Source organism: Chenopodium album, chromosome 12 (genome assembly GCF_948465745.1).
Source record: "Chenopodium album chromosome 12, dcCheAlbu1.1, whole genome shotgun sequence".
NCBI classification, from domain to species: Eukaryota; Viridiplantae; Streptophyta; class Magnoliopsida; order Caryophyllales; family Amaranthaceae; genus Chenopodium; species Chenopodium album.
Genome location: NC_137845.1, coordinates 53,642,468 through 53,669,342, shown reverse-complemented (window position 1 = coordinate 53,669,342; position 26,875 = coordinate 53,642,468). Strand labels below are relative to the sequence as shown.

The 26,875-nt window shown below is 36.8% G+C and overlaps 3 protein-coding genes across 4 annotated transcripts; 2 read left to right on the top strand and 1 right to left on the bottom strand.

Moving 5' to 3' along the window:
- Nucleotides 1-2,159: 2,159 nt before the first annotated feature.
- LOC145571363 (lysM domain receptor-like kinase 3) lies at nt 2,160-6,897 on the top strand. The gene is made up of 12 exons (XM_081630410.1): nt 2,160-2,802; nt 3,656-3,689; nt 3,805-3,818; nt 3,947-4,099; nt 4,333-4,499; nt 4,821-4,910; nt 5,430-5,523; nt 5,603-5,754; nt 5,839-5,930; nt 6,018-6,156; nt 6,476-6,571; nt 6,733-6,897. The coding sequence occupies exons 1-12, from the start codon at nt 2,160-2,162 to the stop codon at nt 6,895-6,897; spliced, it is 1,839 nt and encodes a 612-aa protein (XP_081486536.1).
- A 901-nt stretch (nt 6,898-7,798) lies between these two features.
- LOC145572630 (pentatricopeptide repeat-containing protein At2g38420, mitochondrial-like) lies at nt 7,799-10,227 on the top strand. The gene has a single exon (XM_081631588.1). The coding sequence runs from the start codon at nt 7,826-7,828 to the stop codon at nt 9,356-9,358; it is 1,533 nt and encodes a 510-aa protein (XP_081487714.1). The 5' UTR covers nt 7,799-7,825; the 3' UTR covers nt 9,359-10,227.
- A 406-nt stretch (nt 10,228-10,633) lies between these two features.
- Nucleotides 10,634-26,319, bottom strand: LOC145570628 (magnesium transporter MRS2-1-like). Of its 2 annotated transcripts, none has more exons than XM_081629760.1 (7): nt 26,164-26,319; nt 25,879-25,925; nt 24,486-25,054; nt 12,088-12,216; nt 11,478-11,813; nt 11,349-11,396; nt 10,634-11,033 (listed from the first exon to the last, which is right to left on the bottom strand). In XM_081629760.1, exons 3-7 carry the CDS (start codon nt 24,951-24,953, stop codon nt 10,803-10,805), a joined length of 1,212 nt encoding a protein of 403 aa, XP_081485886.1. In that variant the 5' UTR covers nt 24,954-25,054; nt 25,879-25,925; nt 26,164-26,319; the 3' UTR covers nt 10,634-10,802. The 2 variants fall into 2 exon arrangements, with proteins under 2 accessions (XP_081485886.1, XP_081485885.1); XM_081629759.1 differs by having other exon boundaries at nt 24,486-25,080; nt 26,164-26,318.
- Nucleotides 26,320-26,875: the final 556 nt, after the last annotated feature.

Genomic DNA, 26,875 nt, shown 5'->3' with positions numbered 1-26,875 from the left:
CTACGTCAAAAGTATAATATTTGTTAAAACTAATAGTTGTGTGTTTATTAATTAATCATACTCTATTAGTAACTTCATCTCACTCCGTACAATATAACATACCTGTCAATGCACACAATTGACTATAAATATAAATGATCATTTGTTAATAAAAACTATTCCGTATCAATTAATTAAAAAAACTAATAACTTATTTGCCATCTATATTTTAATACATTGTATATATCAGGTATGTGTCACAAGTTTAACCTATACTAATATGTTTTTTGTTGTTGAATACAAGTAGAAGTTGAATATGTGTAGTTTTTGTTCATGAACAAAGAATTAAGAGATGTTTAATTAAGCATACTCAAATTAAATATTGTTGTTGAATTCACTTAAATATATTGCAAATCTATAAAACTCTTTTATAGATTTGCAATAAATTTGTTGTTGAATTCACTTAAATTTATTGCAAATCTATAAAACTCTTTTATAGATTTGCAATAAATTTGTTGTTGAATTCACTTAAATTTATTGCAAATCTATTAAAAAAAAAAAAAAAAAAAAAAAACTGTTTTAGGGAAAGAAATAGGAAGAATTAATCACTCTTCACTTCTCTTATTTTCTTAATTTTTTTTTTATTTGATTGTTTCCCCTTCTCTTACTATTCTTAATCATGATTTATGCATTTTGTTATGATCTTTAATTGGCTTTCATGAAATGATTAGTACAATCATTATGTCCTTAAACACTCTTCTTGATTTCATCCTGGATGCTTTGTTCTATGTAAAGAAGCCTAGCACGATCATGCTATATCTACTGTTTAGGGTCTTGCCTAGAGCCCATTAGGAAATGCGATGTTAGACCATCTCCAATGGTGAAACTCAACTTTGAGTTTTGAAATACAAAATGAGTTGTTTTTTTTTTACCTCCAATGGTAATACCCAACCCACTTCTCAATTTAACAACTCATGTAAAGTCTAATTTCCCAATGGTGAGAATTTCTAAAGTATACTAATGTTACTTTCGATTTATGGCCCATCAAATCATATTATAAGGTTTTTTTAGAAAAAAAATAAAATTAAATTAAAACTTAAATAAATTACAAAACATATTATAATATTGATAAGGACCCATACTTTTTGTCAAATGAGACTCAAATTTGAGTATTTAAACTTAGCAACTTTCTTTTGGAGTTGCTAAGTTTAGATACCAACTTATTAGTATCCTTTGCAAAAAATACTCTCTCTCTCTCCTAAATAATTTCCCTCAAGTCTCACCATTGGAGATGGTCTTATAAATACTTAATAAGCTAATAATTGAGTGACTCAATATCTAAACTTGAGCCTCAAGCTAGGCTCGTTACATTTTCAATCAAACTCGGGTCGAATCACGAGCTTCGTCCGCCATAAAAATTCAAGTTCAAATTAGCACAAAATTACTCAATTTAATTTTGAAAATTAAATCTTATTCTATATTATGTTATAATTATGTTTGGCTTTTCTTTTTTCATTTCTCGCTTGTGTTGTCTAATTTATGCTTAATCAAAGTTACATAAAAGCATGTCATAATCTATGTTTGCACACCAACTTTTATATGTGGCTGGCATACCATATGGTCAATCATCATGACCTCATAGAGATTATTTCGTTAATATTATATGGGTTACTTAGTTAGTATTATAAAGTTACTTTGCTCTTTAACAAGCGACCACATATTGTAACAAACCGCACACAAAACACGCTGCATATGAGTTGGGTAATTACGCTTGCGTTATTCAGGTTGGTCAATCTAATTTTGTCCTATTCATGTATAACTGCAAAGAAACTCCTGAAAGGAAAATTAAAAATCCTTTGAACTCGTCAATAGCGGATCTATCTCACTACTCCAACCTCTTTCAACTTATATAATTAATATTCTCTATGTTTTTCTTATATAGTCCCCCATAATTAATCATTAATTAAATGATTTATTAATATTAATCCATCAATGAACCAATGTAACCTACCTCCTAATTGGCACACAACTAATTAATATAACAAAAGTCAACGGTCCAATATGGCAATTACTTGTTCTTTTTAGTCACAAAAGTCAACATTCCAAAAATTTGTGATGTTTGTTGCAAATTTCTCTTCTTCCCATGTTTGACCACACCAAACAAAAAAAACCAAACAAAAATGTCACAATTTCATAAACTCAAGTTTACATTTTTCTATGTTGTATTGAATTTATGTCTTAGTAATACAGTTGCATCAAAGTGTAAAAGTACATGTAATTTAGCCTTAGTTTCATATTATGTATTACCAGGTACATCACTTACACAAATATCTAGCTACTTCAACAATCATACAACCATGGAAACCATTGATGATATTGTTAGCTACAACCCTACACAAATTCAAAACAAAGATGTTCTTAGTCCGAATACTCGAATTCGTGTACCAATCCCATGTGGGTGTGTAGATGATACATTTCTTGGTCACATATTTAGTTACATGTTTCAAAAGGGTGATACATATTATAAAGTTGCAAAATATAATTATTCCAATGTTACAACATGGGATTGGATTGAGCAGTTTAATAGTTATAACAGGTTTAATGTTCCTGATGGTGCAATGATTAATGTACCTGTTAATTGTTCTTGTGGTAATAGCAGAGTTTCTAAGGATTATGGGTTGTTCATTACCTATCCACTTCAATTTGGTGAAAGTTTGAGGTCTATTTCTCAGGAATTCAATTTGAGTGAGAGTTTGTTGCAGGGTTATAATCCTGGTGTGAATTTCAGTGCTGGAACTGGTCTTGTGTTTATTCCTGGAAGAGGTAATCTTTCTTGATCACATCTCGTCTATATTATTTGCCCTTAGGTGGTCTCGCAATACATTTATTTATTCTTCGTGTGTGGAGATAGCATTCTTAGCAAAGGGTAGTTCAGATAAGTTGGTTCAGGTTATAATCCGGTCATAAGTTGTTTGGTTATGTTTTTGGTCGGATTTGGTCTATTGTCAATTAGCATATTATCTAATTTTTGTGTCATGTTAGGTCATTATGGTTTGATTCATGTAATTTTGGGTTTTGGGTAGTTTGATTCGAGTAATGCCAAAAGGGTCAGTTTTGCTTGGTCTAGTGTAATTAGTGCAAGATCAAATGTTAGTCAATTTCACTGGTTGACAAATGTAGAAATGATTGTTTTGTTTCTTGGTCAATTGGTGGTGCTGAAACCTGAAGCTAACAAACTGATTAGAACGGTAGTTTTGTAAACTCGGTCAAAGGTATTGAATAAGTAATGTTAAAAAATTGGTAAAAATCACAACTTTTGATAGCATTGGCAGGATTTTATTTTTATTAATCTTATTTTCAATTTTCATGTCAAATTTTGGTAAGTTGTGATTCTACTAAAAGGGGTTAACTTGTCTGGGGTTGCATTGTTGTGTTACAGTGAAATTATATCTATCTTTGCTTAGGCAATGTGACAAATTTTGAAGAATTATTTTTTTTTCTTAGCCTCGAGACTCAAGTACAAGCAGTGTGTTTAATTGTACATTAGTAATCTAATGTTAATGCTTTCATTAAGGTTGCTACTCCATTTGTCTGTCTGCTATCAACTTCTTTGCAATCTGTTTCAATTGCTGTTATATTCTTGATGACTAATATTGTTTCTGTTTTCATCTTGCAGACAAAAATGGAAACTACCCACCCTTGGTTATAAGGTATATTCTTGTTCCTATAATTGCACCAGCCATTTAATTGACTTGTATTTTCTTACTATTAATTTTTGTACATATTTGACAATTTTATTCTTTTTCCGTGTTGTTCTGATTACAGCAGAAGTGCTTCAGGTAATCGGAGTTTTCCCTTCTGTCTTTATTCTTTTCTTTGTTTTAGACCTCGAATGTCTGTCGTTGTAGACTTGTAGTAAGCTGTACTTCTCAGGTCGTATTACATAATCTTGTTCCTTTTGCTCCAGGGCTTGCTGCTGGAGCTATTGCCGGTATATGTTTAGCAGCAGTTGGGCTAATTGCTCTGTCAGTTTGGTTTTATTATTTAAGATACAAGAGAGGTAAAGATTTGAAAAAGGCTTCGCGATCTGAGAAACCTGGATACCAGTTAACACATTCAAGTAATGCTCTCTCCTCTTGGAAATACACTTTCCCATTATGTAGGATGATTCTGATTTTTGATAATCATAATTTATTTTATAGTGATGCAAGCTATAATAGTTTGTTCCTCGTTACATCTTGCTGAACATGCAGGTTCCATCTAAAATGGCACGGTACCTTTAGTTATTAGCATATGCTGGTTTAGGCCAATTTTTGTAAGGATTTGCCCCTATAACTTCCCATTTTGATGCAGATTCCTTCAGTCAAGGTGGAGATACAGCTGATGATTCAGACGTGTATAGCAATTCTGTGGAGTACTCTTACAAAGAGCTTGCAAAAGCGACAGAGAATTTCAGCAGTAGTTATGTGATTGGTTCAGGTGGATTTGGAGAAGTCTACTTAGGAGAGCTCAGAGGCGAGGTTTGTAGTTTAAACTTGCAATTTTTGTGAATATGAGTCATGAACTTGTGATGGAAAGGGCTATAACTAGTTGAGGTTTGTAAAATAGTGTTGACAAACATATTTTGCATAGGCAGTAACTACACTATTACGTACCATTAGACATTGCTGCGCTTCTTCTGCTTTTATACATCTTTGGGAATTCTACATCGAAGTAAAAACAGATTATCCTAAATTTTGTAAACAGTCCGCTTCTGCTTTATAATGCTTTGTTATGTCATTTCTTAGTTGTACATTTACCTGACCTCATTTAATTTTCACTGAATCATAAATCAACTTCAGAAAGCTGCAATAAAAAAGATGGATATGCAAGCCTCAAAAGAGTTTTTTGCCGAGTTGCAGGTCTTAACTCGTGTTCATCATTTACATCTGGTATGCTTCCTGGTTTGACTTCATTAAATTGTACTCTGTAGATCAATATTATCTTCTTTATCTAGACTATTTTTTGGTACATGGAGATTTTCTTTAACCAGAATATGCTACCACTGGTTGACAAGGTTGAGGACTCTGCCTGCTAAATTCAGGAATTATACGGAATTAATCCCTGAATTTAGCAGGCAATATCCTGACCTTTATCAGATCAACTACTATAACTAGAATTACTAAAATATAGATCTAGAAGCAGGAAAGACTGAAGATCCTAGAGGACAATATCAAAACCGTCTACTACGTGTCCTTGAGTGTTTAAAAATTGACACTCTTTTGAACCGGAAAATATTGTGATCTATACAAAGCAGTGACAAGTTATTCATCACTGTATTGCGCCAACTTAAAGATTGTGATTGTGCGGCTGAAGCATATAAATATGATGAAAGATTTATCTTCTGCATCCCTTCAGAATCTTGACTGTTTCATACTTTCATCATTAATTATAATTTCTCTTTAGTGCAGGTCCGCTTACTTGGGTATTGTGTGGAAGGTTCACTTTTTCTGGTGTACGAGTTCATTGATAATGGGAACTTAAGCCAACATTTGCGTGGCTCAGGTGCTTGAATATTAACTTGTGGAGTAATTAATAGCAGTAAATAAGCCGGTGCTGATGATTGATTAAATCCCTTCTTTAGGAAAAGATCCATTGACATGGTCCACCAGAGTACAAATTGCCCTTGATTCAGCAAGAGGTCTTGAGTATATCCATGAACACACTAATCCTGTGTACATTCACCGTGATATCAAATCAGCAAACATATTGATAAACAAGAACTTCCGAGCCAAGGTATTGCGAAGCTTTGCCTGAATTGCCTCTGACTTGTTGGCCATTCTATAGTTATGTTCACTCACAATAATGACTTTTTTGTAGGTTGCAGATTTTGGATTGGCGAAGCTAGCTGAATTTGAAAACTCAACTTTGCCAACTCGCCTTGTTGGAACATTTGGATACATGCCACCAGAGTAAGTCATGCACAATCTTATAAAGATGGATGGTGTATGCAGTGGCCTTAAGTTGTAACCATGACTTTCTTATATTGCTTTGTTAAGGTACGCTCAATTTGGTGAAGTGACTCCGAAGGTAGATGTTTTTGCATTTGGGGTTGTACTTTATGAACTCGTATCAGCAAAACCAGCTATCGTCAGGGAAAACAATTCGGTTGCTGAATCAAGGGGTCTTGTTACTCTGGTATGCCCGCTTTATGCATCTACCCTACATTTCTGAACTTCTAAAGGCATGATTAGTTGCATTGGACTTTGTAAGTGATTGATTACAATTGATCTAGTAGTGTGTTTATCAAAAGAATGTGAGCTTGAAAATCGACTCTACAATAAGCAAATCGACTACAGACCTGAATATGACCTCAGACTCAAACTAATCCGAAAGACTTATCATTTGAATTTGCTCCCAAGGATACCTGATTCAAACAGCCTTTTTCCCTTTTTACCTGCAAGGCTGCAAATAATAACCAACCTTGAATTACGATACTATGTATTTTGCATTGCAGTTTGAAGATGTTGTGAATCTTCCTGATCCAAATGAGATCTGCAAGCTGATTGATCCTAATCTGGGTGATGATTACCCGCTAGACTCTGTCCGTCAGGTGAGATGCCTACACATTCAACTATCACATTGTACTCCCAGTCCACCATCTGTTAACGATACTCATGCTGTTAGTGTAATTTGAACTACTAGCGTGACAACCAAATCTGGATGCTTAGTCAGAGCCTTATTCTGAAAACATTTCTTGTGTTTATGTATTAGGTGGCTGAGCTTGCAAAAGCCTGTACTCATGAGAACCCTGAGTTACGTCCTTCAATGAAATCAGTGGTGGTTGCTTTAATGACTCTTTCATCAGCAACCGAAAACTGGGATATAGATTTTTTTCACAGAAACATTGGCCTTTTAAATCAGGTGTCAGGAAGATAGGGAAAAAATGCAGTATTGACAGACTAAACTGTCTACGCCCCTCTGCTCATATACGAAGTCTGAAGAAACGCTGCACAAGCTATATGATGTAAAAACTAACACTACTAGCGTTACAGCTCTAGTACATTAATTTGAATCACTGCCATAGAATCTAAGAGATAGTGTAAAAGCTTTGTCCTCTAATTTTATTTATTTATTTGTGTATACGTGTTATGAAGAGGAAATTTGTTCTTTTGACATCAAGAAATACTGTATAACTCTATTTGTTATAGAGTAATAGAAGTTAAACGAAATTTTGTTCCTTTGTTGTAAATTGTTTATGATATTTGTTATTGATGGCTTGATGTTGTTGAAGGTTATTGTATACCTTATATAGCCAAAGAACAGTGATAATCATGATTACATAATGCAGATTCCACATTACTATAACGAATGCCAAAAATTAAACAAAATGGACAAGACAAGAAACAAATTTTTTATGGAATATGGAGATATATTGATTTCATAATTAGGCAAGGTTAGAATCTATAGAGTTTTTGTAGTAATCTCAAATCAGAAATTGATTCAAGGCGCACTTTAACACATACTTTCGATACCATGCAAAATTTTCTTAACTAGCTATCTAGCCAACAATGTCCTCGGCTCAAAATTACTTTGTAGAATCTTACACGAGCAACTTTTTTTTTTTTCCTTTCTTCTAAGAAAGCACATGAACAACATTTTGCTCTCATATTTGGGAATTTCTACCAATTAATAGTTTTCAAAAAGTTAACAGAAATTTACAGTAAGTTTTTATTTTTTTAACCTGCATTTAATTTCTTAGGTTGAAATAAAAAACCAATTTTTTTGTAGTAAGTTAGCCAAATAAACAATATCAATATGTCAAAATTATGGCCGTTGCTCATTTCTTGCTCTTGCTGTTGCTCACATGGTGCTAAAATCTTCTTCGCAAAAAGTCCCAAATTTATTTCTGAGAAGAAGAAGAAAATGGATTCGTTCTCCTTACAAAACAAGATGGCATTACATTTTCAATCAACAACAAGCACTTCAAACCCTAAAAAAATCATGTCTTTCTTCAACCCCAGATTCAAATTTTCATCATACCACCCAAAACCCTCCTAAAACCCCTTCTAATCTTCTCAATTGTCTCATAAATTCTTTCGATTCTTACCAATGTGACCCAACACCAAGTGCTTATAATTTTGTTATCAAAACCCTAATTCAAAAATCCCAATTCAATGAGCTTAATCATGTTCTTTTATATCTTCAAAATGTTGAGGAATCTGAAACCCCAGAAAGGGTTTTTGTTGATTTGATTAGGGTTTATGGAGAAAAGGGTATGATTAAGGAGGCAATTGATTTGTTCTTCAGGATTCCTAAATTCAGGTGTGTTCCGACTGTACTTTCACTCAATTCTCTGCTTTTTGTTCTTTGTAGAAATAGAGAATGTTGGAGAATTGTTCCACAATTGTTGTTAAAGAGTAGTGTTATGAATATTCGAATGGAGGGTTCGAGTTTTTCGATATTGATCAATGCCCTTTGTAGGATTGGGAAGGTTGGTTTTGCTATTAAGTTGCTAAATTACATGATTTATGATGAGTTTGATCCTGATGGGAAATTGTATTCCTTGATTTTGGGATCATTGTGTAGGCAAAAGAATGTAAATGTGACTAGTCTGGAGGTAATGGGTGTTTGGGAAGACATGAAACGAGTCGGGTTTTGCCCCGGTAGAGAGGATTATTGCAATGTGATTAAGTTCTTGGGGAGACAAGAAAAGGGTAAAGAGGCATTTGATGTTTTATGTGAAATGAAAAAGGATGGAATTAAGCCTGATATCATGTCCTATACAATGGCTCTCAATGGTCTTGTTGAAGCAGAAGAGTTTTCTAGAGTAGAAGAGTTGTTTGACGAAATTCTCATTTTCGGTCTAGCTCCTGATGTGCTTACTTATAATGTGTACCTAAAGGGCTTAGGTAAACAGAAGAAAGCCGAGGATGCGTATAAGATGATTGGCTGCATGGTGGAACTGGGTTGCCAACCTGATTTGAATACTTATAATACTGTATTGGAAGCTTTTTGCAAGGTTGAGAACTTGAGTAGAGCAAGGGAGTTGTGGAGTGAGATGAATAAGAAAGGTATAGAATTGAATGATCAATCATATAAGTTGATGATTGATGCATTGGTTACTGGGGGTGAAGTTACGGAAGCTTGCAATATGTTGGGGCAGATGCTTTCCAAGAGTTTCCTGCCAATGCTCTCCACTTATGACAAGATTATATGTAGATTGTGCCATGAGGAACTTATACCAGAGGCGTTGCAAACTCTTGATATAGTTTCTGACCATGGTGTTTTACCAGGTTCTATGTCATGGGAAGCACTTCTTCTGGGTTTAAAAATTAACCATGATCCTGTAGGTGATGTGTTGCCCAGTTTGGTAAACTTGCATAAAATTGAAGGGTAGGTTTTTTCAATGGGTGAAAATGAATTTCATGTCAACAGTGAAGTTGATGAGCTTGTTATTTGGATAAGTGCTGGAATGGAGATCTTCCAAGCATAGATACCATGAGAAATCTCTGTGAAACCTGATATAAGAAAATTCTGGTTGGTCCTGAATACATATTTGAGGTGAAGCACTTTGAATTAATTTACTAATATCAATTGTAAAGTAGATGCTATTCTCAATATTTGTCATGCCCAAAATATTAACAAAGGCTTGAACCCTCCTCTTCAGCTCTGCCAAGAATTTTTAAGAACATCACCGTTACTTCTGGTACCTGAATCAGTTCGAAGAGATATTGATCCTGATAAGTAAAATGAAATGTCTTTTGAAAAATGCATAATAATTGCGTGTAAAAATAATAGTTTGCTTCTTGTGATGTGGTGAACTCTGGAGCCTTCATGGGTTTGCTGTGTGCATTGCTGTGAGCTGACTTAGCTGGCCTATAGATTGTGCAAGCGCCAGAAAGCTAGAATATGCATTGGAAGTGAATGCGATCAAGGATAATTTTCAATATTTCTTGTTCATTGCTTTATGAGATTGATATGTGGGTTACATGCTGCCAGCGCTAGTATATGCATTGGAAATTTGGAAGTGAATTCGATCAAGATTTTTTTTTATTTTTTTATTTTTTAACATAGTATATATAAAAGTACAGTAATATACTAAAAAAAAAATGTGTTGTAGCTACCAAGTAATAGCCTATCCTTAATTCGTTTTGTTCGAGTCTCCAGCTTGTTGATATCTCAGTAACTAATCATAATCTTCAGGTTTTAATGTTTTATTAACTTTTATTTTCTTGCTTATTTAGCTGCTTCTCCTCCCCCAGTTCGAGTATTAATTCCCTTGGTCATTATGTCATTAGTCCATTCAATGTACAGACATGCCCTGTTCCATAAGACATGAACCTTGCCAGGAATGAATCTTCTTCTACTACTAAGCTTTCGTCATGGTATTGGGAGCACCACACCTGCATTTTCTGGTTGTCAAATTGCTTAAAAATCACTTAATAAATTGTAAGAAAAATGTCTCCCCAGTTTAAACTCCAACATTATATGCCTACTGGAACTAAATTCCAAATGTGAGCAGGAATGATTATAAGGAAAATTCTCATATATTATATCTATTATTCTATTCCCATTTGCATTTGGAATCCTAGACATCAACAGCAGTCTGAAAAACAGATGAGCAATCCTGCTTCAACAATACACGAACTGGATTATTTAACAAAATAACAAGATAGTTCAATCAGAAATTTATTTATATGTCAAAAACGAACAAAATTATATCTACATCAGAAGCATTATTGTATTTGGCCAACAAATATACGGCTAAGGAGACCTAATCGCAAAAGAATTGCTTAGGATTATGACTGCCTCCGTCACTTATATAGTTATATGAGAAGCATTTACAGTGGCATTAGCCTTTTGTATCTGAAAAACCATAAAAATGAACCAAATATCACGAGCCCAGTCGTTCCAGTGATGAGGAGAGTCCATTTAAACGCATCAGGGTAATTAAATAATTCAATTTCGAAATTCATTCCAAAAATCCCCGCTACCACTCCGAATATGGCAACAACAAATGTTGCAGTAGTTAGCAGCAATTCAAACTGAATCAGTTGGTTTCGAACATTATCCTGTAGGAAAATAGTTTAAATGGAATTAGAAACACTTTTAGGTAAACCAATGCAGTAAATTTGTCTTTTGGACTCCAAAAAATCCACTTTAGAAACTAGCCCGGTTTCTTTGGTAAATGTATCCTTCTGCTAAATTTAAAACACCCATCAAACAGATGAGGAAATTCCTCAAATTTGGCTCAGTCAAAGTGCCTAATGGCTCAGTTAATGCTCAATCTCATATTCTCATTCCCTTTATTTTCCCCTTCCCTCTTCAAGTTTATGCTCAATCTCATATTCTCATTCTTCTATTTATATAGACGTAACCAAACCTACCAGCTGAATGTTAATGAAATCTTCTGTGTCCTCAATGTACTCCTTCAGCTGCAATTAATGAAGGAATGAAACATGTAAATAAAAGTTCCAGTGTGATGGAAAAAAAAACAAGATGTGATAACAACGTACTGAAGTAAGCTTGTTAAGGGTGCTGTCAATGACCACAAAGTACGCTTCCAAAAGCATCTCCAGCTCTTCTATACTCTCTGTAGCACTATCTGTACTTTTCATGCTTCCATGCCGGCTTCTTGAGATACTAAAAGTTTTCTCTAATTTTCGTGAATCCAAGGCAGAGGAGACGGGAGAAACAGGAGCCGAGATGGACACTGCACCATCATTTGATCTCAACCCTAAGATTGATTGATCACCATACAATGACATTTCCATTCGTGACTTCTTCTCTGTAAGATACATTTCTGCCATATCCCCATCATCATCCATTAGTTGCTCTATCTCATCCCTAACCTATAAGAAAGATGAAAATTTATATAGATCCAAGGTTTACATCAGGTTCACAGTTTGCCACAATAACTAACCCAGGTTTATATCTTTTCTGGGGTTAAGGGTTTACAGAAACCAATCATCAAAAGCTACAATAACTAACCCAGGTTTATATCTTTTCTGGGGTTAAGGGTTTACAGAAACCAATCATCGAAAGCTATTGAGTTCCACAAATGCCTTTCCCAGAAATTAACCATAAATTTTACAATAGAATATTAGCCATAATACTGCACAGTACCTTCTGCACTCTTCGAGTCAAGGCAACAAGTCTGCTTTTCAGTCGGCGCACACGTTCCAAATTTAAAGTACTGATCTTTGATGTTAATTCATCAAGCAATGGATATGCTTCAATTTCTAATTCAGAAGCCTGGCCAATACAGATACTTTAGGTAAAATCATCAACAGACAAATTTAGAACAACATAATCCAACAAGTCAAAGCAACACAGTCTGCCTTTTCAGTCGGCACACGTTCCAAATTTAAAGTATTGATCTTTGGTGTTGATTCATCAAGCAATGGACATGATTCAATTTCTAATTGAGAAGCCTGGACAATTCAGAAACTTTAGGTAAAATAATCAACAAATAAACAACACAATCCAACAGCACTTTCCACTTCCTACAACTTTACAAACAACAAAATTGTGTGACTCATTAAAGCCTGACGGCCTCAGTTCATAAAATCCATGCACAAATGACATATTCACTCAACTATTACCTAAAGTATTATAGCAATTTGAGCAAAATAGGCCCTGAGCAAAAACATCAGGTGACAATTTAAAATTAAGAACATACAACAGTCCACGTCACCAGAAGCCTTGTAGTGATTTTACCTAAACAATTTTACAAAACTGTCTTTTCAAGCTTCCAATGGCTACACCATAGCAGCCATAGCACCACAACACAATAAAATGGTGTCTCCAAAAGAGCATATCGGGATGTTTAATAGTGCAATGATCTACCACCCAAATTTTAAAAGAAATAAAAAAAGCCTTGGAAGCAACATTTTACAGAAGGTTGTTTTACACTAATATAATAATGCAGGTAGAATAGTTTTCCTTGGCATAAAGAATACAATGGGTAAAATAATGGCCATCGGAACCCTTTCATTCATGATTCATCTGAAAATACTGACATTGCCACATGTGCATGTGCACGAAGTACATTTAAAAAAAAAAAAAGAAGCCAATTACTAATCTCCAAAGAAATGTACCACCTCCAAACCTTTTTAGCAGTTACAATTACTATTTCCACTCCACAAAGATCAAGAATAGGATATAGCAAGTGGCTATGCGTAAGATAAAGTAGAAGATTGTGGAGTTTGTGTTAAAATAAATAGGGAAAAGAGTGGTGTAAGTGGGGATTGTGTACAACTACATTTTGTGGCATTAATGATGCTTTCCAACATTAATTTGGTTAATAAGACAGCTTGAAGCTAACCCCTTAATTAACAAATGAAATGACTGAGCTACCCTCATTTAATATTCACACCCAATACAAAGACACTTCCTCTCTAAATACTCATTTCTTGCTAGACCATTCAATTTCTCAAGTTCAATTTGTTTTGTACACAATTATTTGGCTTTATTAATGATGTACTGTGATAATAATGTAGTTTAAAGGGACTCCATTGATTTGAATTTTTTAAAACAGCAAAGAAACGAAAAAAAAAAAAAAAAGCTATAGCAAGCTTCACAATATGTAACGTTTTAGTTAAATAAGACTGTAATATTGAAGGGAAAGCAATAAAGATGAATTCTTTAGGGAAGAAGGCAGCTATTTCATTGAAATAAAAAGGGCAAAACTCAAACACACAGGGAGGCTTGAGGCCACCACTCTCTCACTAGTACCTTGAGGGCACAAATCTCTACACTCTAGTGTTTACAAATTAGCACACTCCTACCCCCCCCCCCCCCCCCCCCCCCCTCTTTACTTATATATACACAATCAGCCAAAATAGAAAGGTGACAAAAGTTGCAGCTGTCACAATGTGAGGGCCTGCTGCCAGCCTTCATTCACAGCAGTCCTTGGCTGCTCTGATTTGGTGGCAGCTCCTCTACCTCATTCCCTGACTGTCCTTGCTGCTGTCCTCTCTTCTTCCTTCTCTCATACGTGATCCACCCCTTATCCTTGTTGGTCAAGGAATTCGTTACATCTCCTTCCCCTACGAGCGACACCTTGTCCTCAAGGTGGAAGGATGGGAACCTCTCTTGGATTGTAGCTGCTTCTTCCCAGGTGGCCTCTATCGCAGGCAGCCCTTGCCACTGAATTAATACCTCCGGAACAGCAGGTGTGCTCTTGGAAGTCCTGATATCCAACACGCTTTCAGGTTCAACTTTGAGTTCCAACACTTCAGTCAGTCGGGTGGGAATCGTGGGGTGAACCACTTGATCCCCTAGTGCCCTTTTGAGCTGGGACACATGGAAAACTGGATGAACACGGCATGTCTCCGGCAGTTCCAGCTTATAGGCTACCTGACCGATGCGCTGTACCACCTTAAAAGGCCCATAAAAGCGGGGAGCCAGCTTCTCATTCGGTCGTTTTGCAAGGGATTTCTGCCTATAAGGCTGGAGTTTCAAATAAACCCAGTCCCCTGTCTGAAATTCCTCTTCCCTCCTCTTCATGTCAGCGTTATGTTTCATCCTTTGCTGGGCTCGAACCAAGTTCATGTGCAGCTCGTCTAATACCCAATCCCTCTCTTGTAACCATTCGTCTAGTCTATCTACTGGTGTTTGCCCACTGCCCACCTTGATTAGTTTTGGATGGTCTCTCCCATACACCACCCTAAAAGGGGTGAACCCAGTAGAGGCGTGGTACGAAGTGTTATATGCATATTCCGCCCAATGTAACCATTTTCCCCAAGACTTGGGTTTGCCATTGACAAAGCAGCGCAAGTAGGTCTCCAAGGTTTTGTTGACAATCTCCGTTTGTCCATCGGTTTGGGGATGGTAAGCGGTGCTTCGCTTGAGGTCCGTTCCTTGTAGCCTAAATAATTCCTTCCAAAACACACTCATAAAGACGCGATCCCTATCCGACACAATAGAGGTAGGAACTCCGTGCAACCTCACAATTTCCTTAACGAATAATTCAGCCACTGTTAATGCGCTAAATGGGTGTTTTAATCCCAGGAAATGCACATATTTGGACAGTCTGTCTACTACCACTAACACCGAGTCCATACCTTTCAATTGTGGGAGGCCTTCTATGAAGTCCATGGAAATGTCTTCCCATATAGCTTCGGGAATAGGCAGGGGCTGTAACAAGCCTGCTGGCTGCAGTTGAAAGTGCTTAGCTTGTTGGCACGTCGCACAGTGCTTAACATGGATGCCTATGTCTTTTCGCATCCCACTCCAATACCACTCCGAGGCGATCCTTAGATAGGTTTTGGTTTCACCTTGATGACCCCCCACCGGACTATCATGGTACTCCTTAAGAAGTTTAGGAATCAACCTCGAGGATTTAGGAATCACTACTCGTCCTTTGAATAGCAGCCTGCCATCTTCGATGTAGAACCCAACATGAGCCCCTTGCTTTGCTGCCACCTCTGCTATGATATTACTCTAGTCCTTGTCGGACTTCACCTCTTCCCAATTAATTCCAGAAATTGAGACTAAGGCTGCCAATTCCCCAGCAATCTCTCCTCTTCGGGATAGGGCATCAGCAACCCTATTGCTAGCTCTGGGTTTAAATTGGATTTCGAAATTGAATCCTAGCAGTTTGCAAACCCACTTTTGATAATCTCCACTCACTTCCCGTTGCTCCATGATATACTTAAGACTTTGTTGATCCGTTCGAACAATGAAGTGTCGTCCAAGCAAATAATGACGCCACTTGACCACAGCCAAGCATATTGCCATTAGTTCCTTCTCGTATATGGCCTTTGCTTGTGACCTTGGGCCTAACACCTTGTTGTAAAAGGCTACGGGCCTTGCTTCCTGCATCAGCACAGCACAGCACGCAACCCGAACCCTGAGGCATCCGCCTCGATGACAAACTGCTAACAAAAATCTGGCATAACTAGTACGGGTGCTGAACTCATTGCTGATTTCAATTGCTCAAATGCCTTTGTTGCATTGGCAGACCATCCAAAATTATCCTTCTGTAATTGCTCCGTCAAGAGCCTTGCAATTTGTGCGTATCCCTTGATAAACTTCCGATAATAGCCGGTAAGTTCCAAAAATCCACGCAATTCTTTCAAACTTCGGGGTGTCAGCCACTCCACCATGGCTCGAATTTTGTCCAAATCCATGGCCACCCCTTCTCGGGACACTACATGACCCAAGTATGCTACCCTTGTCTGACCAAACTCACACTTCTTGAAATTGGCCACCAAACTATGTTCCTTGAGCTTGGACAGCACCACCTTCATGTGTTCCATGTGACTTTTCTTGTCAGGGCTATAGATTAGAACATCGTCGAAGAATACTAGCACAAATTTTCTTAGATATGGCCGAAACACCTCATTCATGAGAGCTTGAAATGTGGCTGGGGCGTTTTTGAGCCCAAAAGGCATCACTAGGAACTCGTAGTGGCCCTCATGGGTACGGAAGGCGGTTTTATGGCTATCTTCTTCCCTTATCAAAATTTGATGATAACCCGACTTAAGATCGAGTTTTAAAAACACAGCAGCCCCATGAAGTTCATCTAATAGCTCGTCAATTATAGGAATTGGGTACTTCTCAGGGATTGTCTCGCGATTCAAGGCCCGATAGTCCACGTAGAATCGCCACGAGCCATCTTTTTTCTTCACCAACAATACGGGGCTTGAGAAAGGACTCACAGACGGTTTGATTATCCTTGCCTCCAACATTTCCTTGATCAATCATTCTATTTCATCCTTCTAAAATTACGGATACCGATAAGGCCTGAAGCTCACCGGATTGCTGCCTTCCTTCAACACGATAGCATGTTCATGTCCTCGCTTCGGCGGGTAATCCCTTTGGAGAAGAAAACACCTCCTGGAATTGCTGCATCACTTCGTCCAACCACTCTAAAATGGCTCTGGCTCCCTCACTCTCCACCGTGGCCTCCATCCGATTAATCTCCAACCAAAGCCTACCCCCTTCATGGCGCAAGTCCGTATCATAGCCTTGAGCGATAATTGGGTCCGCTCCAAGGCCGAGTTCCCTTCCAAAATGACCTTCCTGTCACCCACCATGAAGCTCATAATATGGGTCTTCCAGTTGTGGACGACTAGCCCCAGCTTCTCTAACCACTCAATGCCCAATATGAGGTCGGCATTTCCCAATCGGAGTGGCAGGAAGTTGTCCACCACCACATACCCACCATTGATAAGTACTCTCACTCCTTTACATCTCCCCCTTCCCCAAATTTTATCGCCGTTCCCTAGGGAGACGCCAAACTCGTGAGTGCGCACCATCAGCACCCCCACCGTCACCAGAACGTCGAAAATAAAATTGTGGGTGGCCCCCAGATCTACCAAGATTACCATCGACTTGGGTCCGACCTTCCCCTCTAATTTCATGGTTCGAGCATTGGAAAGTCCCACCATGAAACAGAGGGAGACCTCCGGCGTCACCTCTTCTTCCTCGCTGGAATCGGGTGGGTTGGATGGCCCAGCTTCGGCGTCCTCTGCGCTTCCCAGAAGAAGAACACTCATCTCTTTGTTCTTACAATGGTGCCCAACCCCCCAACGTTCATCACATCGGAAGCAGAGTCCCTTAGCCTTTCGCTCTTGGTGTTCGGCGTCCGTCAGACGACGAGGTTCGCCGGATTTTACAGAGGAACTAGTGGTCGCTTTGGTGAAGACCCCTGTGATTCTGTTGGGGCTTTAGGCCATCCTTTAAAGGATGAAGCCTGTTGGGTCGGGGTTCCATATGTGCTAACAAGGCCCAGATGAAACCTTGGACCCACTTCCACTTGCTACAGATTTACCCGACCCGAAATAGTTGGGTCCCTTCTTTAATCCACCTACCCGGTTTCTCTCCTAAACCCGACCCGCAATCTCCATGGCTTGCTCTAGGTTAAACGGGCTCATTAGTCTGACGTCAGCCTTAATATCCTCCTTGAGCCCATTAATAAAATGGCCCATCATGATTTTTTCGGGTATGTCTTCCAAGGGTGCTGATTACTCGATGAATTTCTTCCTGTACTCCGAAACGGTAGTCTCTTGACTCGCCGCCAACCACTGTTCATGGAGGGTTCCGGCGTGCGTTGGACGGAATTGGCGCAAGACTCTAACTTTCATGCTTTCCCAGTTCGGTATTGGCCTTCTACAATTTTCCCATTGGAACCACCGCAAGGCGTCACCTTCCATGGCAACCACGGCGGCTTGTAGCTTCTGCTCTTCCGTCAGTTGGTAGTGTTGGAAGTATTTCTCCCCCCTGAGTATCGGCCATCGGGGTCCGTACCCTCGAAGATTGGCATATCCAGTTTTCTCAGTTTCCAACGGTGGCCTCCTCCACCACCCGGGTCCTGCCAGCCTCGCATTCCATTGTTGAATGGTTACGCTTGCTCTTGTTCGTGGTTCCTCCAGTTGACTAGAGTACGGAGTTCTTCAAAGAACTGGGTTTGAGTTGTGGTGTCCACCGTCATCTGCGCTTCCTGTTGCTACCGGAACAACTCGAACCGGCCATCGAGTCTCTGAAAGGCGTCATCCATGGATTTCTTAAGGGATTCCTCATGGGCCTTCATGGTTGCCTCACCTCTGGGTTGTTGAAGTGACCATTTTTTTTTTGAAACAAACAGAAGTTTGTGGTGGTTTTCGGCACCGGCAGTCGTAGGATCGCCGCTCTGATACCACTTGTAACGTTTTAGTTGAATAAGACTCTAATATTGAAGGGAAAGCAATAAAGATGAATTCTTTAGGGAAGAAGGCAGTTATTTCATTGAAATAAAAAGGGCAAAACTCAAACACACAGGGAAGCTTGAGGCCACCACTCTTTCACTAGTACCTTGAGGGCACAAATCTCTACACTCTAGTGTTTAAAATTACCAGCTACCTAGCACACTCCTACCGCCCCCCCCCCCCCCCCTCTTTACTTATATATACACAATCAGCCAAAATAGAAAGGTGACAAAAGTTGCAGCTGTCACAATGTGAGGGCCTGCTGCCAGCCTTCATTCACAGCAGTCCTTGGCTGCTCCTCTACCTCATTCCCTAACTGTCCTTGCTGCTGTCCTCTCTTCTTCCTTCTCTCATACGTGATCCACCCCTTGTCCTTGTTGGTCAAGGCATTTGTTACACAATATTCTGAAAACTTCACAGATTCCTCTAAGCCAGCGCTCCACAGCGGATGACATCTTTCATGGACACGATAACTTCCATGTACTGCAATTGAGCAACTTTCCTGGATTTTTGAAGGTATTTAATATTTTCTAGATTATTTGTTGGGTAAAATCAAGGGATTTTAGTCTTTGCACAAGCTATAATCTCTCTTGTAATTGCTATCTATACAACAGTAAAACTTTCGAAACAAAAAGTAGGAGTAAATGGTCTCCTATCCTTGAACAAAGACAGCCCAATACCCGAAATTTATGTGATAGGTTACTCAAAATCTATGGTAAAATTAAGATATCAATGTATCCATCCCTTGCTATGAATCAATTATCCAGTTAGCAATAGGTTACACATCCTACATTTGCTTCCCTTACACCAATGTATTCTACCATGAAAGCATCATACTTTAAAATAAAACAACCAACCTAAAGCACTTCAATCAAGATCTTATGAACATTAGTGATCAAACAAAAATCCATAATCCCTCATCTTAGACAAAAATCCTTTATACCCACCTTTTTGAGTAAACCAAAATAAAAAGCCTATTTTTGTTTAAAGGTTGTACTTTTTAACAATGTTGCCCTCATTTTGATGAGTTGTCATATTTTTTCTTTTTCTTTTGTGTATTAATAATGTTTTTTGACATCAATTCCCAACACTCTCTCTCCCTCTCTTCAATAATTCGCAACTACTTATTCTTTCTCTCTCTCTCTAACCCCACATGCATATATGTACTCTCAATCATTAGTTTTAACTTTTAAGGAATCTACAACCTTCTTAATTCCCATGAAAAAAACTCAAATATGTGAGAAGTTAATTTTCCAATGTATAATCTTAGGCTAAAGAGAAAATAAGCAAAAACTATAAATAGAAATACTAAAAACTAAATAATTTAGAAGGCGTAGAATTCACTTAGTTATCCACCTCTCTTAATTTAGAATTGTAATTCACTATATATATTGTGATGTTATATAATTTCAATAATATAAGAAAGAAAAAGTGTATTTATTTAGTTGTAGGTGCTACAACTCTACTAATTATTTCCCATATAATCTATACAAATATATTAAAAAGCGTTCCTAATACAAGATAAGTGTCATATGGCAGTATGGCACCCTTCACATGTATTAGAAGTATGCCACATCACCGTAATATGCCACATCATCCATTTTACTATAAACATGTTTCAATGGAAATAAAAATGTCTATCACAAGGTTCGAACATAGGACCAATAAGAAACAAATTAATGTTCTTACCGACTTTACCATCTTTTAATTATATTTCATATTCAATTAAAATACACTAAATACTTTGTACAAAGCATCAATATGAGAACGTTTTTTTCGTTTTGTTAGTTATCATTGTTCACTTATTTTTTCTTTTAATTATATAGTTTATGATTTTATAGCTCAAATAATATTTATTGATATTCAAAGTAAGACCCGGTGCATTGCCAAGGCCACACACTAGTTTTCTATATATTTCTCACTAATTTGATCTTATTACCCATTATACTCCTGTTGTCTCCAACAAAATAGGCTTTGTAACATGAGATGGAGGGAATATTGTTTTAATTATTTAGTGAAGTTCAAAGAACATGTAAGACATTCAATCACAAACGCAATCTTGTAATTAAATGCCTTAGTCAATATATGCTTAAGGAATCATTTGGTTAGTTAAAACTAGAATGGATTAGTATAGAATCTAATACTAGTGAAGTTGTGAATCTTATGAGGTGAGGTGGGTATGGAATTCTAAAGGGATGGGGTAGATCTAGAAACATCTTAGTATGAGGTTCAATAACTAAAAAGTCTAACTAAACAATAAAATAGATGGAATGGATTCCAACTCTATTCCAACCCCTTCCAAAAGTTTCAACCACACGGCCCCTAAGTAACCACAACACAATTGTAAAAACAATTCATGTCTAAGTTTCAATAACACTACTCCATTTCTAAAAGTGTTTGACCGTCTTGTTTTCATCTATTTTAGAAAGTTTAAAACTTTCACTTTATTCCATTTTAAGCAAACCCCTTTTACTACCTTAACCCTCTAACCCTCACAATATATACACCTTCCCACTCACTCTTTTCTTATAATCCCTCAAATTTTACAATCACTCTATCCATTAACACTGCCACTCCAATTGCCTTAATTTTTGTGTAAACGTTAAATGTTAGAAACTTTTGATATAAAGGTAATATAAACTATCCCATAAGCTATTAGATACACATAAACATTAATATACTTTACCTCAAAAGCATTGATAATTAATACCCCACCTTTCGCAAAGCACTTTAACAAAAGTCTTATAAACATTAGTTACTAACCTAGTATGCTAAGTTCCACACCTTTCCCACTTTTGTGATGAAAGAAAAATTTGTACTTTGACCCACATCCATTAACATCAGTCTAACAAGTAACAAGGCCTCTCAAACCAAGTGCTACGCATAGAAATCTACTCCGATGTGTGATTCATCAAACAATAATGATTCTCCTTACAAAGATTTAAGAAAAGGGGTAACTTTATTGTAGCATCCTAAATATTAGCAAACCCACTTGAGCTTACACAAGTAGCACTTTTACACTTTAATTCTTTGATCATTACACAAGGTTAGTAATTTGCCAATTTTAGAGTTATATTTTGTCCATCATGAGCTTAAAAGTCACTCATAAGCAAACCCACTTCAGCACCCCATTTAAATTTCAATCCACCACCCTTGTCCCAGTGCAAAGTTCACGTAAAGTTAAAAAATATTAAGGGTTTAGATCTACTAACCATACTAGCAAAGTAGCAACCATAACCCATACTATGTTTCTACAAAACCTAAACAAATTTTGACTTCAAATTGAAACCCCCTTCCCCTCCCCTTCCTCTCTCTCCAAAAAAAAGTGAAACAACAGGAAAATGGGTTCCGCTTGGAATGACCCCAAATAATCATCCTAAATTGTAGTTTAACTCTTAGAGTATTACACAGGGCACTAACAAACTTATCAATCTTATGGATAGCCAAAAACTGTTTTAAGGTGTTTACCCGAAATTATCAATATTCTTCTTAACACACACCTATTTTGTTTAACAAATATCTAGTTTCCCATAAGCCAAATCCACTCTACCACTCAATTAGACATTCAACCTCTACTACCCTCGTGACCTTATTCCAAAATTTTTGGATGAACTATCAAAATTTAAAGGTTTTAGAACTGCTGACCACTTTAACCCCAATATCCCATATAAGTTCAAAAAACAACTTAAGAAAACCTCAACTTCCATGGAAATCAAAAGTTACAGGAAAATCTTGGTTTCAATTGACCAAAAAATGAAAGTAAAAACTGCACGAAAATAAATTCCATTAGAAATTGACTCAAAACCAACCTAAGTTGAACCCAAAACATAACACCTAACCAATCTCTTTGACTAGAGTACTCTAGAGATCATGTTCACCCCTTTAGTGCACCTTTGCTTTATCTTTCTTAACATACTATTCCCACCTTTCCTAAATGTTAATCCCATTTGAAATCTAGACACAATTCATAGCCTAAGAGAACCTTCTAAATTCTTTCCACTACATAAGAAAAAACATAGTCAAGTGGGGTTTTATTTGATTCATCTTGATGTATACTTACGGAGGAAGTACAGCTTTATCTCCATTAGGCTCCCCAACTAAACTTTTATTAAATTTAAATAAAATAAAATAAAAATTAACCATATTCCAGACAGTAGCACTCTGCACTTTAATTGTCTGTTATTTTAAAACGCCCAATGGCACTCACTAGCTTACCAAACTTATGAATGACCAAAACTATGCTTGCTTGAGCATCTCAATGTTTTTCTTCCCTCCACACCTTCAAATTTCATCGACAAACATCTACTTCTTCCTAAACCAAACTCACTTCAGCAATCCATTGGTCATTATCATCCTTATCCCCAAAAATTTGGATACAATGTCCACATAAATTTCAAAATATAAAGGGTTGTGACCAACTTAATCCTATATAACCCATATTAAGTTATTCACTAGAGCGGGCATGTACGCGCACACACACACACACAAAAACTAGAAAATATAAATAAAAGAAATAAAATATAAACGTCCGTGTAGAAGTTTTGACTTGAATGAAAGAACCAGGTAAAACCAACATGAAAATGAATTGAAGCCAAAAACTACCAAATTTTTCCTCAATCAAAGGAACCAATGATTTTGTGAAAGGAATGAAAAAGTTTTCCAGTCAATTTTGACAGGACAGAGAGGGAGAGAATAACAGGACGTTGGATTGAACCAAAAAAACAATTAAACCTAACCAAACAAGACCTCAATTAGATTTCCTAACTCAACTCACATTGGCACTTTCTAATTTCCAAACAGTTGTATGCCTATTACTTAAACATCTCAATAATTTTATTAGATCCACATCAATTTTCTTTGATAAACACCTAGTTCTAAACAATCAAACTCACTTCAGCCACCTATTGGACAATTGATCTACCACCCTTGTCCCAAAAATTTGGATGCAACGTCCAAATAATTACAAAATTTTAAGGGTCTAGATCTATATATCACTTTATCCTCCTGTAACTCATACCAAAGTTGAAATGCTTAGCACAAAATCCAAGTTTACAGCCACATTCCGCCTTCTCTGACAAAAGTGAGCTAAGAATGCACTAAGGAGAGTTCCCCAAATCACCATCACAGAAGAACTAATAAAGCCTTTCATACAAGCTGTAAGCACAAGTGCCCAAAACACACCAGAAACTTCTTATCTCGCTCTTATTTGATCACCATAAAGTCGCACCCACCAACAAACTATCAGGCAAACAATCACCCCCATTTATTTTGAGAGATTAGACTAACTTTTGGGAGCATTTATACAACTCGGTTCAAAAAATGTAGTGGCAGGAAAAAAGCGAAAAATTGAAATTAAAAAAAAAAAAAAGGCTGAACTGCTTTTAGTCTTTTACCATACCCTACCCTTTCAGCACTTAATAGCTTTCCAGATAATATTTCTTTTATCCAGACTATGTATTTCAGCAACTTCTCAAACCTGAACTACTCTTAACTATAAATCGGGAAAAGCACATCATGATGCTATACTGCTAATATTTTTTTCGTCTTGTTGAAATCCCAATCAGCCCAAACCTCAACCCAACACCCCCACCCCAGCAAAAATTTTATTAACAAAATCCCATCACTATAGCAGAGAAAAAAGTTTTGTTTATTAAGCATATAAAGTAAGGTGCATGTATAACAAAAAGTGTTATTTACATACATGTGTGTGTTTCTGTGTGGATTCCTTGGTTAGACTATTGCACATACATATGACCGGGGAAGGGGCAGAGAGACCATCATTTGCATGGCTACATTTACATGTTTTTTTAAAGGAGGGTGAGTATAAACCTGAGAATCAAGAAATGAGCAAGCAGCCTCTAAAGCAACTTCCAGTGCTTTGAACTCAAAAGGCAAATAGTCAGGTGATGAGGTGTCAAAGTTTCTATTGCCTCTCATTCGAGTCATAGCATCTTCCGACTGCCAAGCCTCACCAGCACCGGCATTCCTCAATCGTCTCTGAAGCTCTACAACATACTGTAATACGTAGCTATCAAGGGAATTCAGAAGAAGAACCTCATCAGCTGTGATAATACAACGAATCTGCTCCAGATTTACAACTATGGCCTTCTCTCGACCAAGGATAGTGGATGGATACACAAAAAGCGGATCAAGCAGTCGTAAGTCACGGGCAGGGAGGTCACAGCGGCGCATCATTGTGAATTTGTCAACTTCTATAACCCCTGAATTCCCAGAAGTATCAACCCGAATCCATGAGCGACTGCTCTGTCCTCTCTTCTTCAAGCCCGAAACATCCATCCCTTGAAAGGGTGGGCGCCCAGACCCAGAGGGGTGATATGATATCTCTCTAAGGTTTGCAGCTGAGGCAGGTTTCCTTGAAAGGAGGGGCTCCTTTAGCTCTGCCATCAGCGGAAAGCTTTAAAGCCTGCCACATTAAAGATCATATTGACAAAATAATTAAATAATTTAGCATGTAATCTTAATCATACTCTTGATCACATTCCTACCATGCAACAAAACAATATTTTTTGCTCGTTAAATATTGACACAACACTCAAACAAAATAACAGAAACTTCTAAGTGTGCTAACTACTCCAAGCAAAGTGAAACTAAGGGCGAGTTCAGAGATATTGGAGACAAGGGCAAAATATTTATGGAAGCCTAAAGTACCAATTCTGTATTCCAATAGAAAAAAATTATAAGTCACATAATAATTCATAATTCGTACTACAAGTATAATATTGACATATCCTGCCATTTCACTGCCATATGGGCATATACTTGCATCTGAGCCAAGAAGCTCAATCGAATGAAAGAACTACATGACAAAAAAATAATAATAAAAATAGAATAAAGAAAAATGAAATGAGAAAAATAAAGCCTTTCAAAAGATTAATCATTGTAATTTGATTCAATTATCAAATTAGGCTGGAAAATTCACATAATCTTGAGTCGAAAAGTCCAATTTCATAATACCATCCTAACAATTAAAGGCAAATTTGATTCATTTATCAAATTAAGCTCGAAAAATCACATAATATTGTTCTGTAGCAGCAAAATCACTGGTTATGATCTTTCATCACTTTAGTAATTCTAAGTTCTAACCAATAGTTTAATGATCAAGTTCAGAAGAACCCTAAATTGAGTATGCTGAAAATTAAATTAACGATAAACCCTAAATTGTGAAATTAAAATTCAATGATTACAAAAAGAATGAACATACCTCAGAAGCTGCTTCAATGGAAGATAGAAATTCGCATCAATTGGAAACTGAAAGATAATAATTCAGGAAACCTCATAATCAAATTGGCTGATTTCCAACTAAAACCACAAAAATAAATTTAAAATTGCCAAAATTTTACAATAATTGTACTAATTAATTGACTAATTAATACCCAATTAAAACTCCATAAAATTCAAATCAAAATACCATAAACAACGATTATAATAAGAAATTGAAATAAATTAGAAATCGTAAGATTATGAAATTGAGAGAGAAAATACAAACCTGGGCAGTAGAAAATGTAAAATGCTAAAGTACAGTACAAGTACTACTGAACTGCATCGTTTTCTTTGCCATTGCCCTTCAATTTTGTGGATGCCAAAAGATGTTTACCTTAAATCTTTTAAAACAAATACAATAATATAATAATAATACTCAATTTTATGAAAAAAAAATATATATTTGTTCAAAAAAAATAAAAAAAAATAAAAAATTGGGCATTAAAGTTGGAGTTTATTTGTTATCATAGCCACTCTTGTGTGTAATAACAAAGTAACCTCTCTAAGACTAATCAATTATACCTGTAATAATGATCGAGTATTCTCAGTAACACTGTTTGAGTAACCTTATAACACTGACAAAGAAACTCATTTGACATTGATCAAATAACTCCTATTACACTAACGAAATAACCCCTATGATGGCTTATCACACCGTCTGGTCAGCCACATATAAAAATTTGTGTTGTTATCACCATGATTTTTTTTTCAAAATCATACTCCCTTTTTTTAAAGGGAAATTCCATATTTCTCATATTGAGAAACGAAACTTGTTTCTCAAGGGGGCATTTTCATGAATAAATCAACAACTTTTCATTATTGTGGGCTCCACAATTGAATAAAATTGTTGGTTTATTTACCAAAATGTCATATGAGAAACAAATTTTCATTATTGTGAGCTTCACAATTGAATAAAGTTGTTGGTTTATTTTGTTTCT

What these genes read in the sequence shown, in the direction of transcription:
- LOC145571363 (XM_081630410.1), top strand. Translation starts at nt 2,160, where the DNA reads ATGTCACAATTTCATAAACTCAAGTTTACATTTTTCTATGTTGTATTG. An exon ending in TGTGTTTATTCCTGGAAGAG is followed by an intron (nt 2,803 to 3,655) that starts GTAATCTTTCTT and finishes TTCATCTTGCAG; the next exon opens with ACAAAAATGGAAACTACCCA. An exon ending in GTGTTCATCATTTACATCTG is followed by an intron (nt 4,911 to 5,429) that starts GTATGCTTCCTG and finishes TCTTTAGTGCAG; the next exon opens with GTCCGCTTACTTGGGTATTG.
- LOC145572630 (XM_081631588.1), top strand. Translation starts at nt 7,826, where the DNA reads ATGGTGCTAAAATCTTCTTCGCAAAAAGTCCCAAATTTATTTCTGAGA.
- LOC145570628 (XM_081629759.1), bottom strand. Translation starts at nt 25,061, where the DNA reads ATGGCAGAGCTAAAGGAGCCCCTCCTTTCAAGGAAACCTGCCTCAGCT. An exon ending in GCTCATTTCTTGATTCTCAG is followed by an intron (nt 12,217 to 24,485) that starts GTTTATACTCAC and finishes TGTATTGGCCAG; the next exon opens with GCTTCTGAATTAGAAATTGA. An exon ending in CCCTTAACAAGCTTACTTCA is followed by an intron (nt 11,397 to 11,477) that starts GTACGTTGTTAT and finishes CATTAATTGCAG; the next exon opens with CTGAAGGAGTACATTGAGGA.